This window comes from Dendrobates tinctorius, unplaced genomic scaffold, assembly GCF_039654945.1.
Source record: "Dendrobates tinctorius isolate UK_male_01 unplaced genomic scaffold, ASM3965494v1 ptg000009l, whole genome shotgun sequence".
In the NCBI taxonomy this organism is placed as follows: domain Eukaryota; kingdom Metazoa; phylum Chordata; class Amphibia; order Anura; family Dendrobatidae; genus Dendrobates; species Dendrobates tinctorius.
Window position 1 is genome coordinate 23,552,639 of NW_027361677.1, and position 22,990 is coordinate 23,575,628.

At 44.7% G+C, this 22,990-nt stretch overlaps 1 protein-coding gene across 2 annotated transcripts; it reads right to left on the reverse strand.

The window, feature by feature from the left end:
* Positions 1–967: 967 nt before the first annotated feature.
* On the reverse strand, positions 968–18,182 carry ATXN1L (ataxin 1 like). 2 transcript variants are annotated; one of them, XM_073584600.1, is made up of 2 exons: positions 17,920–18,182; positions 968–4,344 (listed from the first exon to the last, which is right to left on the reverse strand). In XM_073584600.1, exon 2 carries the CDS (start codon positions 4,225–4,227, stop codon positions 2,167–2,169), a length of 2,061 nt encoding a protein of 686 aa, XP_073440701.1. In that variant the 5' UTR covers positions 4,228–4,344; positions 17,920–18,182; the 3' UTR covers positions 968–2,166. The 2 variants fall into 2 exon arrangements, with proteins under 2 accessions (XP_073440701.1, XP_073440710.1); XM_073584609.1 differs by lacking the exon at positions 17,920–18,182 and adding an exon at positions 17,681–17,698.
* Between the last annotated feature and the right edge of the window lie 4,808 nt (positions 18,183–22,990).

Sequence of the window (22,990 nt, forward strand, 5' to 3'; positions counted from 1 at the left end):
GGCAATCTATTTGCCTTTTGTAATATAAGCACTTGCTTCATGACTGTGATAATGGCTGTGTGCCTCTACAATGGTTTATGTCAGCCCCATAAGGTTATTTGCTGTAGCATGCTGGGTGGATTGTGAGTCCTGTTCCGGTGTGCCGTTGTGTGCTCGCATCCTATCCCCCTTTATCCCATGTACCTTATTGTCCATTATTTTATAAACTATTTAAGAAAAGTGACGTTTTATGGGACTATTTGACTGCTTGGTTCTTCAGAGTGCTCTAAACATGTACATGCAATAATTTTATGGGAGAAATACTTTATTTTCTGGAACAATTTCAAGGGTGCAAACACTTTTGGCCCTGACTGTAAGAGGTCGTCTAGCCCAAGTAGCAAAAGGGAAACCACCGTCATGTAGCTATGGATGTTGGTGGTCTATTACTGTTTATTTCTTGGTATAAACACTGCCTGAACATTAGGGGCTGTAGAGAGATAAGAGGTCCTTCAGGGAGTCCAGATGAATATATCAGCTTAAACTACAGCTACGACAATGCAGACACTGATGCAGCAGGGACTGCAACCCCCAACCATTACAGTACATGTAATACAATGTCACTGAGAATGCAGAGATGCTTAGTATAAATGCTGCTCTGAAATGGAAGGTTGTGTACCCCAAGTTCCAAAAAGGAAACCATCAGTATGCAGCTTTTAAATTCCACTCATGACTAACAGCTAAAGAATATTCTCCATTTAATAGTGGATTAATAGAACCACAAATGCAGCCCGCTTCCAAAAAAAAAGGTAAGACACCCGGAGAAAAAAGAGCTATGTGTTTATATAGGCATATTGGTACATAGAATGCTTACATGTTAAATGTGTATTAGCATGAAAATACAGTTGATTTTTTAATATTTTTATAACTCAGAGAAAATAAAGGAAAAAAGAAACAAAACAAAAAAAAAAGCTCAGCGGGAATACAAATATACAGTACAAATTGATTTATTTAAATCAGTTACAAAAAAAAGCACAACAAAATATAGATTAATGCTCTGGTAAAGATCAGGTAGCAGAATAGGAGAGAAGCACCGGCCTAAAGTCTAAGGCTTTGTAGGATGCATATCAGTTAATTAGATGAAACGCGTGTCCCAAGGGGATGGAAAGTGGTGCCCTCCGGACCTCCCTCCCTAACCTGGGGCAAGGGCAAGGGTCCGCTCCGCTCGAAGACTGACGCATCGTACAATTAAAAGGATCTGTTATTTAACACTGGTCTGAGGCCAAAAAAAATGCTTCCTTGTGTTACAGTTGGAAAAAAATACAAAGTTAAGCAGTGCATTAAAGCCCCAACCCCTGCGCACAACTCCGGGTGCAACCGCATGCCCCCGAATGTTAGGATTGCTTGTGAATATTTGCTTTGCTCCTAGTATAGCATATATATCATTATTGGAGATGGGGGTGTACTTTAATTTATCCAGTGACTCGTCTGGCCTTCGTAGAAGGAAATGATGGGAGTATATGTAGTGTCCAGTGACGTTCAAAGTGGGATCTGGTGGGGGGGGTCTTTTAGAATAAGATTTGGCAGTGCGGAAAGTAGGCATTAAAATAGCGTACACGCCAGATATGAGCTAAATATATAGATGTCCCTGCGGGGGGTAAAGCTTTCGGTCAGAAGGTGCAGGAGAGCCAGGGTCCGTGCTATACCTTTATTGCACTTGGGAAGTGTTTTTTTTTGGGGGGGGGGGCACGACCATAGATACTGGCCAGGGAAGTGTCAGTTACTATTACGGCCGGTCCCGAAAGTTTGCGACGCTTAGAAAAGCATTCCGCCTGTCGACTGTGCCCGTTCTGACGTGGTAGGGTCAGGTCTTAACTGGAGGCTTCGAATCTCAGGAAGACACTTACTCCAAAAAAAATACCCTCATCTCAAAAATAAGTCACCTCCTCCACTTCCGATATCGAAAAACATTCTTATACTTAACACATCAGCGATAAATGCATGGAAATGCACAATATATACGTATAAAATAGGGTTAACCAGGAAAATAAAGAGATCTCCGTTTTTGTGTCTGTGCAGTAGACATTACCCTCCCGGGCCATTTTTTTCCTCCGGCAGCAGGGACCCAGTCTCAAAACGTCAATGATTATCCCTGTACTCTAACTGTGCAAAATTAGGGTTGGCAGAGATTTATTTCCCTGCGTTTGACCGGCCTTCAATGGACAGCTTCACCTCTTGTGGAATGAACGAATGGCGTGAAGGCGAAGGCCGGGCTTCTGAACTCTGTCCGCTATATCTTTGGACTCCTGGGTTTGACCAGCTCGGCGAAGCTGTGGGAAGAGGACATGAGGTCTGGGCCAGGGAAATCTGAGCCACACCATCTTTCTGGAGCTGATTTTGCCTATCGCCATCTCTTTCGGGCATCTGTGGGCACTCCCTAGATTGTAACACTGCTTTCTCGATCTGATGCGGCAAAGCCTGGTGTGTGCTGCCTGCAGGCGACGCACCGTTCTTGGAGATACTCTGCAAACTTATGGATATGCATACGTCTCCCACTTGAAGTCGGTGGCAAGGAAGTGCAAAAAGCTGCGCAGTCTGTGACGGGCTGCATGAAGACCAGCCTTGTCCGTACACAAAAAACGGGTGCTCGGGAGGGACGTCAAGACACACTTTGCTTTGTTGCTCCCCCACTACGAAATGAAGAGTCACAAATCCTGGCCACTGACTCTCCTGGATGTCCACCACTGTGCTGGAATCGATTTTAAGGCCGCCGCTGACTTCTGCGCTTCGCACGAAATCCTGGGTCTGTAAGTCTTCTACCCTTTTCAGTTCGCCGGTGGCGAGCTGGATGATGGCCCCTTTCATGAAGTGTGATGGTAAAGTAGTGGCATGAGGAGGGGGTGGCGGCGCACCCGTGGTGGGAGAGTCTCTGCCTCGACTGTGCACTTCTGAAGATCTGCTCTCTTGGGTTTTAGAGGCATGCTGTAGAGTGGCAGAGGATGATCTCGCGGCAGAACTGTGCATTCCTTGCGTTGCCTCGCCATTTGAAATAAGTGCATTTTTCTCTGAGTATTTAATAGGGTGCTGTGCCCCGTACACACCCCGGAGATCGCCTCTTGGCGGACTCGTAAGATTGCTGTGTCCTCTCTTTGCATCATGCTTAATGTCATTGGATAGATTTAACGGACTCATCCGCTCTTTTCTCTGCACAGACGGCAAGCAATACTCCTGTGAAACCATCCCTCCAACAACTCTCTGAACTTCTAGGTCTGTATCCGGAGTGCTCCTATGGGTCATGAGAGCGACCTCCGTCCTCTGTGGTGCACGGCATGAGTATGTTTCACAGTCCAACAGATTGTCGTTTTGTCCTCTCGCCATCTCTTCTTCAGAATGGTGGATGTACTGGTCTATGGCTGCCTGGCTCGCTCTTCTGGAGGATGTACATTCGGATTCTCTCTGGGACCCGTTGGTAGAGGCCATCATAGTTTCTTTATCAATGGGGGAGGCCGAATTAGGTGGACACGCCAGAAGCATTTCATGTACGGGATACCCTGCTGGCATCTGAGAAGGGTGCTGATAAAATACAGGGACTCGTCCCTTGGTGACATCCACCGGTACAACGCCCATAAGAACAGAGGGAGATTGTGCTGTGGTCACTTTACTGAAAGTTTGGGGAGATGGGGGCTGAGGAGGAGGAGTCACCCCCTCGGGTATGACAGAGTTATATGGCACATAATGGGGTACGTGAGAAGTAGCCAATGTGGCAGGTGGAGATATCACAGCACGTTGTAAGAAGCCTGGAGGCACGGCATAGGGAACGGCATAAGATGGCCCCAGAAACTGCACGGACGTGTGAGAGATGGGAGCATAATGGATGGAAGGATACGTAATTCCTGGGTGTTGGATCAATTGTGATGCTACATTAAAGGAAGGAGGGATGGACCCCATGTTAACTACAGGGTGGAGGCCTGATGAGGAGTAGGTGGGGGGCACAGCAAGTTTGTACAGATTTCCATACTGATCCACTGTGACTGATTCTGCCCCTTCTCCGGCCACTTCATATCTCACCCCATGTCCTTGTCCTGAAGCCACCAAAACTCCGCGGGGCCAGGAGGTCTCGTTGGTAGATCTTTCATTAATGGAGGAGTTATCCACCTTAGGTGGCTGCTCCTCTATGTTTATAGTGCTCTGAGCCAGATCTCGTTTCTTTGGTGGAAGACATTCCTGGCTCCGCTCGTGTGCGGGCTTCATGTTGCTTCCTGCTTTTGATGGGGCCTCTACGATGTTCGGTCAGCTTCATGGGTGTCTGGCAGCAATGGTTGGTGATGACACCACATATATTTGCTTGGCATCTTCTTGGTCTAAGAGCTGAAGGAAAAGAGATAGCAAGACGTTAGTCTGAGGCAATCATGTCACTTAAAGGGACAATGGAAATTGGAGATGGATGGAGCCGGAGCCAGGTTAATTATCCCCAGCACCAAGACATCAAAATAGCAACCCTGACGGGAGCTTTAATGATTTTGGACTTAAGATAGCCAAAAATCTACATAGAAATTAGGGGTCGTCAACTTAAAACCATTTCCCAAAAGACCCCAAACTCGTCCATAGGATGGATTTCAACATCTCCGACATGTTGTTCTCATGAGGGACAAGTGGAGTCTGGCAGCCACCTATTCCTAATGAGAACACATGCATGCTCTGCCAAATTGAGCATCAGTGTGTATAATATGGACAGGGTCAGAACGCAACAGGAGGGATGAGAAGGACATTATTGGTAATGGCAGCTAGATTTAAGGTGTAGACCACTTTTATGGTGGGCAGCTGATCTCAATGGGATATGAGGTAGGGGGTCTATGAAGAAATGTTATTACTATATAGGTGTATTAGACGTCCTGGCAGTGTATAAGGAAAGAACAGACACGCCATCAAGTCATCATGAGTTCCAATGCAAAATCAAATCAGGGGTTTACGAGCTATAAGTTCCCCATTATGGCTCCTACAGAGGTGGCCGCCCGGCCTTACCAGACTTCCCAGAAACTAATACAACCAAGAAACAGCTCAGCAGCAGAACGTATGATGACACGACTCATGGATGTGAGTGAAATCATCCACTACTAATGTATGTACCGTAACCTAATCCCTGCAGACGGCACCATGATGACTCCGACCTGATGACAACCTCCATGTTCCCGTGCTGATACTGCATCATTACAGATCCATGTGGATATGAAGGACAGCCAGCATCAGCCATGATCATAGTCCCCTCCATGCAGGGATAGAAAGGACTGAGCTACCTCCTAGAAGATACAGGCTCCTTCTCACCTTTCTCAGAGGCGAAGCTCCACCGTATGGAAGATAATCGGGAGTCAATAGTATCCTGGTGCTGCATCAATGAGCGTGCCAGGCCTCATTCACACCTACATTGTATTTGCAATATGTATGAACGGACAAGTCAATGTGACTCAATGCAGCTATATGCTACGTCCGTGTCAACATAGGTGTAGGTCGGTTCTAGGTTCTAACATCCTCGAACACTGAGCTGTGTGATTGGGGTCCTGCCCTGTATCCAGCCATGAAATCTCCAAAATACTCTCCTCGTAGACAGGGATCCAGGAGGACAGTATAAGATCCTAAAGCCTAATCCCCTGTAACCTCCATGAAACTAAGATGTACAGGGGACCCTATAGCAAGCGCTGTCCACCCCGTACAAATAGGGGGCTGTAAATGACTACATCAAGACCCTGCAGCCGCAATGTCAAAATATTTTTGTAGAATTCTCATATGTGCAATAGCGTGCAAAGCTTTTCTTTTCTGCAAAGTTCAGATCCAGCAATGACTTATCTGGCCTACAATCCTGATGATATCATTATGATTCATGGACTGTTCTCTCTCTTCTTTTTTCTCTCATGACTATGTCAAGGCTGGCCAACATAAACTTATATCAAAGTCTGTGCGTTACCCCAGAATTGTAGCTAAAGGGGGGAGGCAGATACCCTAATGCCGGTGCACAAGAGGTCCAAGGTCCCACTTCAAAATAACACAAAATCCTCGGCACCCCACTAATCAAAACTTCCGACACGTCTCTAGGAGTCGGCGTACTGCAGCTTTCCTTTAAAGTGTACCTATCAGTTATAATGTTACCTTTATTATATAATACTCCCTTTAATATGCTGTATATTGGTGGGGACCCAGCCCCGAGACCCCCTCTGGAGAATGCAGGTCGGCAGAATGCACATGGAGCAGTGTACGGGCTGATAAGACGCTCTAACGACTGTCTGCGTCAGTCTTATGAGCGATCGGGGGCTCTCATGATCCGGCCCCCCGACTGATCTACAGCACAATAATCACATATACAGTTGTGGCCAAAAGTATTGACACCCCTGCAATTCTGTCAGATAATAATCAGTTTCTTCCTGAAAATGATTGCAATCACAAATTCTTTGGTATTATTATCTTCATTTAATTTGTCTTAAATGAAAAAACACAAAAAGAATTGTCCTAAAGCCAAATTGGATATAATTCCACACCAAACATAAAAAAGAGGGAGGACAAAAGTATTGGCACTGTTCGAAAAATCATGTGATGCTTCTCTAATTTGTGTAATTAACAGCACCTGTAACTTACCTGTGGCACCTAACAGGTGTTGGCAATAACTAAATCACACTTGCAGCCAGTTGACATGGATTAAAGTTGACTCAACCTCTGTCCTGTGTCCTTGTGTGTACCACATTGAGCATGGAGAAAAGAAAGAAGACCAAAGAACTGTCTGAGGACTTGAGAAACCAAATTGTGAGGAAGCATGAGCAATCTCAAGGCTACAAGTCCATCTCCAAAGACCTGAATGTTCCTGTGTCTACCGTGCGCAGTGTCATCAAGAAGTTTAAAGCCCATGGCACTGTGGCTAACCTCCCTAGATGTGGACGGAAAAGAAAAATTGACAAGAGATTTCAACGCAAGATTGTGCGGATGTTGGATAAAGAACCTCCACTAACATCCAGACAAGTTCAAGCTGCCCTGCAGTCCGAGGGCACAACAGTGTCAACCCGTACTATCCGTCGGCGTCTGAATGAAAAGGGACTATATGGTAGGAGACCCAGGAAGACCCCACTTCTTACCCCGAGATATAAAAAAGCCAGGCTGGAGTTTGCCAAAACTTACCTGAAAAAGCCTAAAACGTTTTGGAAGAATGTTCTCTGGTCAGATGAGACAAAAGTAGAGCTTTTTGGGCAGAGGCATCAACATAGAGTTTACAGGAGAAAAAAAGAGGCATTCAAAGAAAAGAACACGGTCCCTACAGTCAAACATGGCGGAGGTTCCCTGATGTTTTGGGGTTGCTTTGCTGCCTCTGGCACTGGACTGCTTGACCGTGTGCATGGCATTATGAAGTCTGAAGACTACCAACAAATTTTGCAGCATAATGTAGGGCCCAGTGTTAGAAAGCTGGGTCTCCCTCAGAGGTCATGGGTCTTCCAGCAGGACAATGACCCAAAACACACTTCAAAAAGCACTAGAAAATGGTTTGAGAGAAAGCACTGGAGACTTCTAAGGTGGCCAGCATTGAGTCCAGACCTGAATCCCATAGAACACCTGTGGAGAGATCTAAAAATGGCAGTTTGGAGAAGGCACCCTTCAAATATCAGGGACCTGGAGCAGTTTGCCAAAGAAGAATGGTCTAAAATTCCAGCAGAGCATTGTAAGAAACTCATTGATAGTTACCGGAAGCGGTTGGTCGCAGTTATTTTGGCTAAAGGTTGTGCAACCAAGTAGTAGGCTGAGGGTGCCAATACTTTTGTCTGGCCCATTTTTGGAGTTTTGTGTGAAATGATCAATGTTTTGCTTTTTGCTTCATTCTCTTTTGTGTTTTTTCATTTAGAACAAATTAAATGAAGATAATAATACCAAAGAATTTGTGATTGCAATCATTTTCAGGAAGAAACTGAGTATTATCTAACAGAATTGCAGGGGTGTCAATACTTTTGGCCACAACTGTAAGATAAACACTGCAAATTATAGGTAAGTAACAGAAGCTTTACGTAAGGGCCATTTTTCATCAGCGTGCTAGATCTGATTTTCAACCATTTCTTTCTAATACAAAAATGGGACAAAAAAAAAAATCCAGGTTTCTCCAAATCATTAACCACAAGTAGGCAGCGCTCGGGGGACACATAGGTGCGACAGCTTTTTTCAGAGACCTGTTTATTTGAATAGATGTGACTTATCTGTGGCTCTGATCAAAAACGGACCTGTCTCCTAATAAACACGTATATGAACAGAGACCGTTGGCACAACCCTACAGATACCGGAATGGTGCACAAGTAGGATCCCAATCCGTGACTATCAATGTATATAAACTTGGCACACACCCAAACGAATGTTGTTGCAAAATTGGTGATTTTAATAAATGGCAGTACATACATAAACGTTTCGGTCTATGACCTTCATCAATGTACTGAAAAATTAAACAAAAATAACAGAATAAAAGAAAGTATTTACAATGTAAAGACATGGGTTTTTTTTACAGAGAAAATTATATAATATGCTGAGACATCGGTCACATTATGGCACAAGATACAATGTAGTAATGAGGACACAATCACGGAGACAGGAAACCTACAGAGAGGATGCACATACCGTTAGAATGTACTGTGAGCACTTTGTGAATAGGTTTCAAGGAAAACCTGAAAAGAGGGGAGGAATGGAGCTGATAAAACAGCCATTCAAAATAGGTGAAGGTGAATATTATGAAGACTGATCATACCAATGCTGAAGGGAGGTAACTATCGCCGTCCTACTGTGAGAAAATATAGACCGCTTAGTGACTGGCAGCAATGTAAAGTCCATACTGACTACTAGTATGGACAAAAAAGGCAATCTTACCGTGCAATGCTACAGCGTGTGGATGCGGTATCCGCCGCAGATCCTATGGCGCTATAGGTGTGGAGGAGGTGGCAGTGTTAAATAGCCCAAGAATATTGCTGCTTAGCCTATCAGACGCGCGCCACAGGAAGTGGGTGGGCGTGTGTATGACTGACGTCATACGGCGCTCCAGGCGCTGAGAGGAGGCGTGGGTGTGGGCGTGTCGGTCTGAGGCCCCGGAAGTGTGTCACAGCCTGTCAGGCTAGAGCGCTCTGTAGTGAGGAGGCATAGGTTACCGTGGTTACAGACGCAGCGTTAATAGCAGGAGTGCCAAGAGTGGTTGTTCAGTGATAGGTGGTGAAGATTCAACAAGAGTTCACAGTTGTGGGTTCTGTAATTGAAATAGAACATCATTAGTCCAAATATAATAGAATGACATCATGAAAATAATAATGAAAGTAGAAATGGAGATGAAATACTAGCAAAATGTATACAGTAACCATAATACTGATATATCATAATAGAGACTGATGGTAAGGATACAGAACATTATGATTGGAGGAAAGCCTGTATATCATAATCTTTATTTAACCCCTTAGGTGCCAGGCTATCAAGTTCATGAATCCAGAAGGCCTCCCTTCTTTTTAAGATATTAGTCCGGTTACCTCCTCTACGTGGCAAATGGATTTGCTCTATGACTTGAAATTTGAGCTGGGCAATAGAGTGACCAGCTGTGATGAAATGGAAAGGGATCGGAAGAAGCATATTCTTGCACCTGATGGTGGACTTGTGCTTTGATATGCGATCCCTAACGTGCTGTGTTGTCTCACCCACATATAAAAGGCCGCAAGGACATTTAATCAAATATATAACGAATGAGCTGTCACAAGTGTAGTATTCACGGATGTTATATTTCTTGCCTGTATGGGGGTGATAGAATATATTGCCTTTCTGTACGTTATTGCATTGCACACACTGTAAGCAAGGGAAGGTACCAAATTTGGGATTAGAAAGAAAGCGTTGATGTTTGGGGGGGCCAGGAGAGCCGATGTCGGCTTTAATTAGAATGTCACGCACATTGCGTGGTCTCCTAAAACAAGGTAGGAAGGGTTCCCTAAAAGCCTCTATCTGTGGGTGGGCTGTTGTTAAAAGATGCCAGTGACGCCTAATACTAGAATGTAAACGGTAAGCGAAAGGGTGATAGTCATGAACAAAGGCAATGCGATTCATAGCCTTTGGTTTACGGGGGGAAGGAGCATCCAAATTGTTCAAAGTGTCTGTGGGATAACCCCTCTCAAGGAATTTGGTACGCATTTCTGCCATACGTATTTTCTGAGTCTCTGTCTCTGACACTATTCTTTGCACCCTTTTGAACTGTGACTTAGGAATTGCATCTTTCATTTTGGTAGGGTGGAAGCTCGTATAGTGAAGGAGACTATTGCGGTCAGTCGGTTTTCTGTAGAGGTCAGTAGTTAAATGGCCTGTCTCATCTTTGATGACGAGTGTGTCCAAGAAGTTAATCTGTTTAAGATGATGTGTCATGGTGAAGCTTAGACCTGGCCAGGATGTCTGTAGCATGGAGAAAAAGGAATCTAATGTATCCAAGGATCCTCCCCAGATGCAAAAAATATCGTCGATGTATCTCTTCCACACTATAGCATGAGTGCGGAAGAGGTCATCACGATAGATAATACGGTCCTCAAAGTGAGCCACATAACAATTTGCATAAGGGGGTGCAGCATTAGAGCCCATCGCGGTCCCCCTAGTCTGCAGGTAGTGTGTGTCCTCAAAAAGAAAGAAGTTTTTAGTTAGAATGATGGACAGTAGTTCGCAACACAAATCAATTTGTTCAGGGTGGAAATTGGACATTTCCAATAACCTCCGTACAGATTGGATTCCCTCAGTATGGGGAATGGACGTATAAAGATCTTTCACATCCAGTGTGACTAAGATAGCATCTATAGGAATATGGTCGAGGGTACGGATCACGTCCAGGAAGGCTCCTGTATCCAGTAGGAATGATGGTGTTAATTTAATGAGGGGTGTTAGAATTTTTTCCAAATACTTGGAAATAGGAGCACTACAGAGCGCTCTAGCCTGACAGGCTGTGACACACTTCCGGGGCCTCAGACCGACACGCCCACACCCACGCCTCCTCTCAGCGCCTGTAGCGCCGTATGACGTCAGTCATACACACGCCCACCCACTTCCTGTGGCGCGCGTCTGATAGGCTAAGCAGCAATATTCTTGGGCTATTTAACACTGCCACCTCCTCCACACCTATAGCGCCATAGGATCTGCGGCGGATACCGCATCCACACGCTGTAGCATTGCACGGTAAGATTGCCTTTTTTGTCCATACTAGTAGTCAGTATGGACTTTACATTGCTGCCAGTCACTAAGCGGTCTATATTTTCTCACAGTAGGACGGCGATAGTTACCTCCCTTCAGCATTGGTATGATCAGTCTTCATAATATTCACCTTCACCTATTTTGAATGGCTGTTTTATCAGCTCCATTCCTCCCCTCTTTTCAGGTTTTCCTTGAAACCTATTCACAAAGTGCTCACAGTACATTCTAACGGTATGTGCATCCTCTCTGTAGGTTTCCTGTCTCCGTGATTGTGTCCTCATTACTACATTGTATCTTGTGCCATAATGTGACCGATGTCTCAGCATATTATATAATTTTCTCTGTAAAAAAAAAACCCATGTCTTTACATTGTAAATACTTTCTTTTATTCTGTTATTTTTGTTTAATTTTTCAGTACATTGATGAAGGTCATAGACCGAAACGTTTATGTATGTACTGCCATTTATTAAAATCACCAATTTTGCAACAACATTCGTTTGGGTGTGTGCCAAGTTTATATACATTGATAGTCACGGATTGGGATCCTACTTGTGCACCATTCCGGTATCTGTAGGGTTGTGCCAACGGTCTCTGTTCATATACTGTTAACCCTTACGTTGTGCACACCCTTTTCTGGGCGATGTCATCCCTCACATTTTCATATAATGCAGAAGAGACATCCAACATTATGGCACAATCTACTCTTCCTAGTGATTTTCTCAGACTTCCTCCCAAGGAGACCAGAGGTCGTGACTTGGAGAGGACACTTAGGCGGTGCACCAATCTGGAGTTACACTGTGTCACTCTCACTGAATATCTTAAAGTTCAGAGGATACCCCGGGGAGTGCGCGTTCCCCTGCGTCCTACTCTTTTCAGCGAATCTAGCGATTTCTGCTCTCGTTTCGAACAAATCATTAATAAATGTTCATTTGATCTCATTACTCTTACTTTGGAGCATCTACATCTAGGAATCGCCAAGTGCAAAGAGGAAATCTCTAATATAGAAACCCAGCTTTCATCTTCTATCAGTACTGAGGACTTTAACAATCTGAAGACAAAGATCAACGGGGCTATTGAACAACATCGGCGGGATACTGAGACAAGGAAAAGGAATAAATTTGCCCGTGATACGGACGACTACGAACGCAACAGAGTCTATAAATGGCGCGAATCCTACAGTTCCGGCAACTTCAACTCCCAGTCCAACTACAGATCCACTACAGACATCTCGTCCTCCGGTTCGGATCTCGACAGACAGGGCTCGTCCAGCCATTTTTTAGGACAACGACGCAGAACGATAAAAAGAAGAGGACCCGCAGGGGGAAGAGATATACACAGAAATACGGACCTTGGTCGTATTACTCGCTCACAGGTAACGACCCACTGGTAATTAATATTTCCTCAAAAAGTATTAGTATAGCTGAACACCGGGTATTACAAAAGGGCCTTTCCTTCTGCCCTAGTTATAGCTATAACACATTTAATCTAGACATGGACCTACAAAGGTTTTACAGGTCATTGAGATTGAAGGTGCACTTTTCCAACATCACTGATACACATTATACATCCGGCCCTTCTCATCCCCTTTTGATATCTTCGGATAACTTGGGCCTCAGGAATAAAAGCACCTTCAGGCCACCCACAGGTTCATATGCATTGGAGACTTTTATCTCTTTTATAGATAGTACTTTCCAGAATTTACGAGACGACATCCATAAAAGACGTTTACATTTTCCACCCAATCTCACTGCATTAGATCAACAAGCCCTAAAAAGCTTACAGGATGACAAGGATCTTATCATTAAACCGGCAGATAAAGGGGGAGCTATTGTTATTCTAGATAAGAGTATGTACCTGGGCGAAGTATATCGCCAATTAAATGATATATCAATTTACAAACCACTCGACAGGGATCCCACTAACGAAATTAAAGGGCTCATCCAGACTACCTTGATTAAATATAAATTATGTGGAGTTCTGGACAGCAAAACGTGCGAGTACTTAACCAAACAATTCCCCATCATGCCGGTCTTCTATATACTACCTAAGATACACAAAAACCTTGCTAACCCACCCGGTAGACCTATCGTGGCATCCACAGAATCCATCTTTTCTCCTATTTCCAAGTATTTGGAAAAAATTCTAACACCCCTCATTAAATTAACACCATCATTCCTACTGGATACAGGAGCCTTCCTGGACGTGATCCGTACCCTCGACCATATTCCTATAGATGCTATCTTAGTCACACTGGATGTGAAAGATCTTTATACGTCCATTCCCCATACTGAGGGAATCCAATCTGTACGGAGGTTATTGGAAATGTCCAATTTCCACCCTGAACAAATTGATTTGTGTTGCGAACTACTGTCCATCATTCTAACTAAAAACTTCTTTCTTTTTGAGGACACACACTACCTGCAGACTAGGGGGACCGCGATGGGCTCTAATGCTGCACCCCCTTATGCAAATTGTTATGTGGCTCACTTTGAGGACCGTATTATCTATCGTGATGACCTCTTCCGCACTCATGCTATAGTGTGGAAGAGATACATCGACGATATTTTTTGCATCTGGGGAGGATCCTTGGATACATTAGATTCCTTTTTCTCCATGCTACAGACATCCTGGCCAGGTCTAAGCTTCACCATGACACATCATCTTAAACAGATTAACTTCTTGGACACACTCGTCATCAAAGATGAGACAGGCCATTTAACTACTGACCTCTACAGAAAACCGACTGACCGCAATAGTCTCCTTCACTATACGAGCTTCCACCCTACCAAAATGAAAGATGCAATTCCTAAGTCACAGTTCAAAAGGGTGCAAAGAATAGTGTCAGAGACAGAGACTCAGAAAATACGTATGGCAGAAATGCGTACCAAATTCCTTGAGAGGGGTTATCCCACAGACACTTTGAACAATTTGGATGCTCCTTCCCCCCGTAAACCAAAGGCTATGAATCGCATTGCCTTTGTTCATGACTATCACCCTTTCGCTTACCGTTTACATTCTAGTATTAGGCGTCACTGGCATCTTTTAACAACAGCCCACCCACAGATAGAGGCTTTTAGGGAACCCTTCCTACCTTGTTTTAGGAGACCACGCAATGTGCGTGACATTCTAATTAAAGCCGACATCGGCTCTCCTGGCCCCCCCAAACATCAACGCTTTCTTTCTAATCCCAAATTTGGTACCTTCCCTTGCTTACAGTGTGTGCAATGCAATAACGTACAGAAAGGCAATATATTCTATCACCCCCATACAGGCAAGAAATATAACATCCGTGAATACTACACTTGTGACAGCTCATTCGTTATATATTTGATTAAATGTCCTTGCGGCCTTTTATATGTGGGTGAGACAACACAGCACGTTAGGGATCGCATATCAAAGCACAAGTCCACCATCAGGTGCAAGAATATGCTTCTTCCGATCCCTTTCCATTTCATCACAGCTGGTCACTCTATTGCCCAGCTCAAATTTCAAGTCATAGAGCAAATCCATTTGCCACGTAGAGGAGGTAACCGGACTAATATCTTAAAAAGAAGGGAGGCCTTCTGGATTCATGAACTTGATAGCCTGGCACCTAAGGGGTTAAATAAAGATTATGATATACAGGCTTTCCTCCAATCATAATGTTCTGTATCCTTACCATCAGTCTCTATTATGATATATCAGTATTATGGTTACTGTATACATTTTGCTAGTATTTCATCTCCATTTCTACTTTCATTATTATTTTCATGATGTCATTCTATTATATTTGGACTAATGATGTTCTATTTCAATTACAGAACCCACAACTGTGAACTCTTGTTGAATCTTCACCACCTATCACTGAACAACCACTCTTGGCACTCCTGCTATTAACGCTGCGTCTGTAACCACGGTAACCTATGCCTCCTCACTACAGAGCGCTCTAGCCTGACAGGCTGTGACACACTTCCGGGGCCTCAGACCGACACGCCCACACCCACGCCTCCTCTCAGCGCCTGGAGCGCCGTATGACGTCAGTCATACACACGCCCACCCACTTCCTGTGGCGCGCGTCTGATAGGCTAAGCAGCAATATTCTTGGGCTATTTAACACTGCCACCTCCTCCACACCTATAGCGCCATAGGATCTGCGGCGGATACCGCATCCACACGCTGTAGCATTGCACGGTAAGATTGCCTTTTTTGTCCATACTAGTAGTCAGTATGGACTTTACATTGCTGCCAGTCACTAAGCGGTCTATATTTTCTCACAGTAGGACGGCGATAGTTACCTCCCTTCAGCATTGGTATGATCAGTCTTCATAATATTCACCTTCACCTATTTTGAATGGCTGTTTTATCAGCTCCATTCCTCCCCTCTTTTCAGGTTTTCCTTGAAACCTATTCACAAAGTGCTCACAGTACATTCTAACGGTATGTGCATCCTCTCTGTAGGTTTCCTGTCTCCGTGATTGTGTCCTCATTACTACATTGTATCTTGTGCCATAATGTGACCGATGTCTCAGCATATTATATAATTTTCTCTGTAAAAAAAACCCATGTCTTTACATTGTAAATACTTTCTTTTATTCTGTTATTTTTGTTTAATTTTTCAGTACATTGATGAAGGTCATAGACCAAAACGTTTATGTATGTACTGCCATTTATTAAAATCACCAATTTTGCAACAACATTCGTTTGGGTGTGTGCCAAGTTTATATACATTCCTAATAAACACGGACATGTGAACAGCACCAGAGTGTAACGGGGATGTGTCCTAAGGATGGCTGAATGCAACCAATCCCTACAACAAGATAGGAAGCAGTTCAAACTACTAACACTTTACCTACAGAGGCGTCCATAACCTGTCTCCCCTGTACATCTCCCCTCAAGGAATCTCCGGTCCTCCCAAGACCTCCTTCTCTCCTCCACACTTATTCGCTCCTCACCCAACTGCCCCCAAGACTTCTCCCGAATATCCCCTATCCTCTGGAACTCTTGGCCCCAACACGTCCGGTAATCCACCACACACATCCTTCAGACGGAACCTGAGAACCCACCTCTTCAGGAAAGCTTACAGCCTGCAATGATCCCCGCTGCCTCCTCACCACTACTGGAGCTACCGCCTCACCATCACTGGAGCTCCCGCAACCCCCCAACCTATCTCCTTCAATACCATCCTGTAGAATGTTAACCCGCAAGGGCAGGGTCCTCTCCCCTCTGTATCAGTCTGTGATTGTTAGTTTGCTTACTGTAAGTGATATCTGTAATCTGTATGTAACCCCTTCTCATGTACAGCACCATGGAATCAATGAAGCTATAGAAATAAATAATAGTTAACAAAAAAAACAAGTTCTCATCAGATCAGCATATGACAGATCCTATAAAAACTGTTATGGTAAATATTTATACTTTGCTTTATTATTTAGACAACTGAATCTACTTTCCATACAGGTTTCCACATCAACATAAACCATCCACATACCCCAGGCATCACAATGACAACACACAGCGGATGCCACCATCCTCTTCCTCTATAGCACCAGACACAAAGGGGCAATGTCACGGTCTTGTACCCAGGGGTCAATGGCTGTGAAGTATCTCCATAGACTTCTAGGAGAAGTGATAAAATAATGTTGCTGCTCAGAAGGACACTTGTGCTGTGCAACAATTCCGTGCACTGAAGGGTAAGAAAGTATAAGGGTGTGTGCACATGTTGCGGATTCTGCTGCGGATCCAGTTCTGCAGATGTACCATATAAGAACCATATAAGTCAATGCAAATTGAAAACCGCAGTGCCCACGGTGCGGAATTTTCCACACGGATTTGCTGCGGTATTAAATCCGCAGCATGTCACTTCTTTGTGCGGATTCTGCAGCGGTTTGGCACCTGCTCCATGACAGGTGTCAAACCGCAGGGGAAAACTGCAGGCAAATCCGCAGATAAACTGCAGGTCTTTTGACCTGCGGATTTACCTGCAGATTTAGACAAATACGCAAGGAAAATTCCGCAGCAGAAGCCGCAACGTGTGCACACACCCTAACAGTTGGCATTTAAAGAAAAAATTCTCACCATAAATATCACCCAAAATACAGATATCGGAGCGGGCCCAGCCCCCGGGGAGACGGAGCCGGCCCCAGCCCCCGGGGAGACGGAGCCGGCCCCAGCCCCCGGGGAGACGGAGCCGGCCCCAGCCCCCGGGGAGACGGAGACGGCCCCAGCCCCCGGGGAGACGGAGACGGCCCCAGCCCCCGGGGAGACGGAGACGGCCCCAGCCCCCGGGGAGACGGAGACGGCCCCAGCCCCCGGGGAGACGGAGCCGGCCCAGCACTAGTAAAAAACGGGGGGGAACTGGACCCAACACTAGGGGGGCAGAGGAGTGCGGGACCCCCTAGGTCTACAGGTCTGTTTAGGCTGTCACAGGCCACGACACATATCATAAAGCGCCACGACACCGCCGGTCCCCGAGCAGACGTGACATCTCGTGACGTGGCACTGTCCTGATCGCTCTCACCCTGCGGGATTTCGGGTCACATCATGGACTCGCCGACGTCTCAACTGCGATTGTTTTGGTCGCAGACAACTCGCCCAGCCTGTATGTGCCATGCTGGGACATGTAGTGCCACCAACAGAGGAGGCCTCCCCAGGCCCTGCACACACCCCGGGGGAGCACTCCAGGGAACAGGTCTGGAGTCAGAGGTGAGGAGGCTGCAGCAGCGCTCGCTCCGCACACGGGGCAGGCGGCGGGCTCACCGGCACATCTTCTCATTGTGGGCTGGCTCCGCAGTCGGTACTCCGCGCACTCACATCCCGCTCTTCCCTCTCCTGCTCCCGGCCTTTTCTCTGGGTTCCCCGGACAATCTCTTATCCGGCCCCGACGCCTCCTTGCGGCCTTCCCTGGGCACAGCAGCCGTCGCGTCACCGTGACGATCCCTTAGCAACCGACGTCTAAAAATTGCGTGTGCAGAACGTCACGCCTAGCAACCGCACACCACGTGACGCCTCTCCGTGTCGTCATCAGAAAGAGCCGGAAAAAAATCCGGAGCGGTTACTATGGAGACAAGAATAGAGAAAACAATACCATCTGTAGTTCTTATAGGACCCACTGGAGGGCAATAGAGTACACCAAAGGCTAATATAAATCACCCACACACTGGAGTCACTCTATAGAGGAAGAGGAGAGCAGAGCCTGACACTGTGTGCACACAGCACTGTACTGATCCTGCATTATACCCCAGAGCTGCACTCACTATTCTGCTGGTGCAGTCACTGTGTACATACATTACATTACTGATCCTGAGTTACATCCTGCATTATACTCCAGAGCTGCACTCACTATTCTGCTGGTGCAGTCACTGTGTACATACATTACATTACTGATCCTGAGTTACATCCTGTATTATACCCCAGAGCTGCACTCACTATTCTGCTGGTGCAGTCACTGTGTACATACATTACATTACTGATCCTGAGTTACATCCTGTATTATACCCCAGAGCTGCGCTCACTGTTCTGCTGGTGCAGTCACTGTGTACATACATTACATTACTGATCCTGAGTTACATCCTGTATTATACTCCAGAGCTGCACTCACTATTCTGCTGGTGCAGTCACTGTGTACATACATTACATTACTGATCCTGAGTTACATCCTGTATTATACCCCAGAGCTGCACTCACTATTCTCCTGGTGCAGTCACTGTGTACATACATTACATGACTGATCCTGAGTTACATCCTGTATTATACCCCAGAGCTGCACTCACTATTCTGCTGGTGCAGTCACTGTGTACATACATTACATGACTGATCCTGAGTTACGTCCTGTATTATACTCCAGAGCTGCACTCACTATTCTGCTGGTGCAGTCACTGTGTACATACATTACATTACTGATCCTGAGTTACATCCTGTATTATACTCCAGAGCTGCGCTCACTGTTCTGCTGGTGCAGTCACTGTGTACATACATTACATTACTGATCCTGAAATGTAATGTAATCCTGAAAATTACATTACTGATCCTAAACCAGGGGACGAGTCTTGAGGAGATCATTTGCATATTCCCAGTGCCTTCTGGGATAAGTGAAGAGTCTCCGCGAGCTCAACGATCACTGGGTTTTGGCCTAACGGCGCGCGAATTTTGGCTCGTCTTTCATCTTTTTAAGAAATCTCAAGATGGAAGAGGCCAGGAGCCATTTGGTGAGCTGCATTTCTTGCTACATGTTCACAGATTTACCAGTGGAAAAGCCAAACATCACATGCCACAAATGCAAGCTTGTGTCCCTGTTGGAGGAAAAGTTGGAAAATCTCGAAGAGAGGTTAGCTACGTTGAAGATCATTAAGGAAGGTGAAGAGTTCTTGGACAGAGCAGAATTATCTCTTCATGTTACAGAAAGAGAAGAAATTCGAAGTGCACCTGAAGAAACAGAGGAATGGAGACATGTGACCCAGAGAAGCAGGAGGATCAGGAGGCAGTCAGCACCCATACTGCTCAGGAACCAGTACCAGGCTCTCACGCAGGAAAACGATGAAGAAATACATCAGGATAAGACTTTGCCAACAAACAGCAACCTTGTACGCCTTCAGAGTCCTCCTGGATGGAGAAAGAAAAATGTTGTGAAGAAGAAACGGAGAGTGGTGGTCATGGGGGATTCCCTGTTGAGAGGAACAGAGGCCGCTATCTGCAGACCGGATATAACTTCAAGAGAAATGTGCTGTCTTCCAGGTGCAAAAATTAAAGATGTGTCTGACAGGATATCAGGACTCTTCAGACCTACAGATGACTACCCATTCCTGCTACTACATGTGGGGACAAATGACACCGCAAGAAACGACCTGGAAACCATCTGCAGAGACTTTGAAGACTTAGGCAAGAAAGTGAAAGAACTGGGAGCGCAGGTGGTCTTCTCTTCCATCCTCCCAGTGGATGGCCATGGAACAAGGAGGTGGAATAAGATTCTGCAGGTGAACAACTGGCTACGTCGATGGTGCCGTCAGCAACGATTTGGATTTCTGGATCACGGAGTGAACTACTTATACGATGGACTACTTGCTAGAGATGGGGTGCACCTTACGAAGACTGGAAAGCAGGTATTTGGAAGTCGCCTTGCTACACTTGTAAGGAGAGCTTTAAACTAGAACAACATGGGAAGGGAAGCAAAAGACCAGAAAAAGCCATACACCTGACAAATGCTACTGAGAACTCTGCTAATAGAAGTGGAAAGGAAGAACAAAGACGAAAGAATCTAATTAATAAAAATATTGGAGAAAGAGAAACCAATCACAAACTAAAATGTTTCTATACTAATGCACAAAGCATGGGCAACAAACAAGGAGAATTGGAACTACTAACACAGGAAAAGAAATATGATGTCATTGGAATCACTGAAACTTGGTGGGACAATACACATGATTGGAATACAAGACTAGAAGGATACAACTTATTTGCAAGAAACAGACTTGATAAACGAGGAGGGGGTGTCGCATTGTATGTTAGAAACGCGTATATCTGCACAGAGATTGAAGCTTCAGAGACTGGGAGTTCTGTGGAAACTGTTTGGGTAAGAATACAAGGACAGAACAATGGAAAGGACACCATTGTAGGCATTTACTACAGGCCGCCTGTGCAAGCTGAAGATATGGATGAACTCTTTATGCATCAAATGGCCAAGTTCTCCAAAAAATATGACATACTTGTCGTGGGAGATTTCAACTATCCAGACATTTGTTGGGAATCTCTCTCAGGCAAAACTAACAGGTCAAGGAAATTCTTATCCTCTCTTGCTGACAACTTTATCTTCCAAAAGGTAAGGGAGAAAACAAGGGGAACTGCTACCTTGGATCTAATCATTATAAACAGGGAGGAAATGGTTGAGGAGGTAAAAGTGGCTGGGACCCTAGGAGGTAGCGACCATGCTATTTTAGAATTTTGGATAACTAGAGGCGGAAGACCTGTGAAGACTCAGACGTCAAGGTTAGATTTCAGAAAGGCAGATTTTAAGGGATTCAGAAAGAGAATTGGAGGGATCCAATGGCTGGATATCCTTAAAGACAAAAATGTCCAGGAAGGATGGGAAATCTTGAAAAATGAAATTCTCAAAGCACAGTTGTTAACAATTCCGAAAAGAGGGAAGAATAGGAAGCATTTAAGGGAACCAGGATGGATGAACACAGAACTTAAGCACATGCTAAAAAGGAAGAAAAAAATGTTTATAAAATGGAAAGAGGGAGGCATATCTAAAGAAGAATATAATGCTGTCTGCAGAACCTGCAGGGCACAAATCAGATTTCTAAAGCTGAAAATGAATTGAGGCTTGCAAGAGATGTCAAAAGCAATAATAAAGGATTTTGGGGATATGTCAAAAGTAAAAGAAAAGTCAAAGATGCTATAGGATTTTTACAGGATGAAAATGATGAAATGGTAAGACAGGATGTTGAGAAGGCTGAACTTTTAAATTCCTATTTTGCATCTGTTTTCTCTCAGAAAGGAAATGTAACATCAACTGTTCTTCACTGTCCTATTAAGGGAATAGAAGAATCCAGGATATCTATAAACAGAAAGATAGTGAGGAAACACTTAGCTAACCTAAATGAATTCAAGTCTCCAGGTCCAGATGAATTACACCCCAGAGTACTGAAGGAGATAGCAGAAGAAATTTTTGAACCCCTCTCCATAATCTTTGAAAATTCTTGGAGAACAGGAGAAGTGCCAGAAGACTGGAGAAGAGCAAATGTTGTTCCTATCTTCAAAAAGGGGAAGAAGGTGGACCCAGGCAACTATAGGCCGGTGAGTCTGACTTCTATACCAGGAAAGATCTTTGAACAAATTATTAAACAACATGTATGTCAATACCTGGATAAGAATGAAGTGATTAAACAGAGTCAGCATGGGTTTGTAACTAATAAGTCATGTCAGACTAACTTAATTTCCTTCTATGACGGTATCACTGATTGGGTGGATCAAGGAAATGCTGTAGATATAGTATATCTTGACTTCAGCAAAGCATTTGACAAAGTCTCTCATACAATCCTTATTGAAAAAATGACTAAGTATGGAATGGACAAGGCAACTGTTAGGTGGATTCATAACTGGCTTCGTGATCGGACCCAAAGAGTGGTCGTAAATGGCTGCACATCCAGTTGGAAGAATGTCTCAAGTGGGGTACCACAGGGCTCTGTCCTGGGCCCTGTATTGTTCAACATCTTTATCAACGATTTAGATGAAGGAATTGAGGGTAAACTGATTAAATTTGCTGATGACACAAAGCTAGGAGGGATAGCTAATACTAGAGAAGAGAGAGAGAGGATTCAAAAAGATTTAAAAAACTGGAGAAGTGGGCAGCAACTAACAGAATGGTTTTTAACAGGGAGAAATGCAAAGTACTACATCTGGGCAATAAAAATGAAAAAACCATATATAGAATGGGAGGAATAGGGCTAAGTGACAGCACATGTGAGAAAGACTTGGGTATACTAATAGATCACAGACTGAATATGAGTCAACAGTGTGATGCAGCAGCAAAAAAGGCAAATGCAATTCTAGGATGTATTAACAGAAGCATACAGTCTAGATCACGTGAAGTCATTATTGCCCTATACTCCTCTTTGGTCAGACCTCATCTGGAATATTGTGTCCAGTTTTGGGCACCACATTTTAAAAAAGACATCAACAAACTGGAGCAAGTTCAGAAAAGAGCGACCAGAATGGTGACCGGTCTGCAAACCCTGTCTTATGAGGAAAGGTTGCAGGATTTGGGAATGTTTAGTTTGCAAAAGAGAAGACTGAGAGGAGACTTAATAGCTGTCTACAAATATCTAAAGGG

Bases quoted from the DNA above. Each gene is read 5' to 3' on its own strand.
- ATXN1L (XM_073584600.1), bottom strand. From the start codon at position 4,227: ATGAAGCCCGCACACGAGCGGAGCCAGGAATGTCTTCCACCAAAGAAA.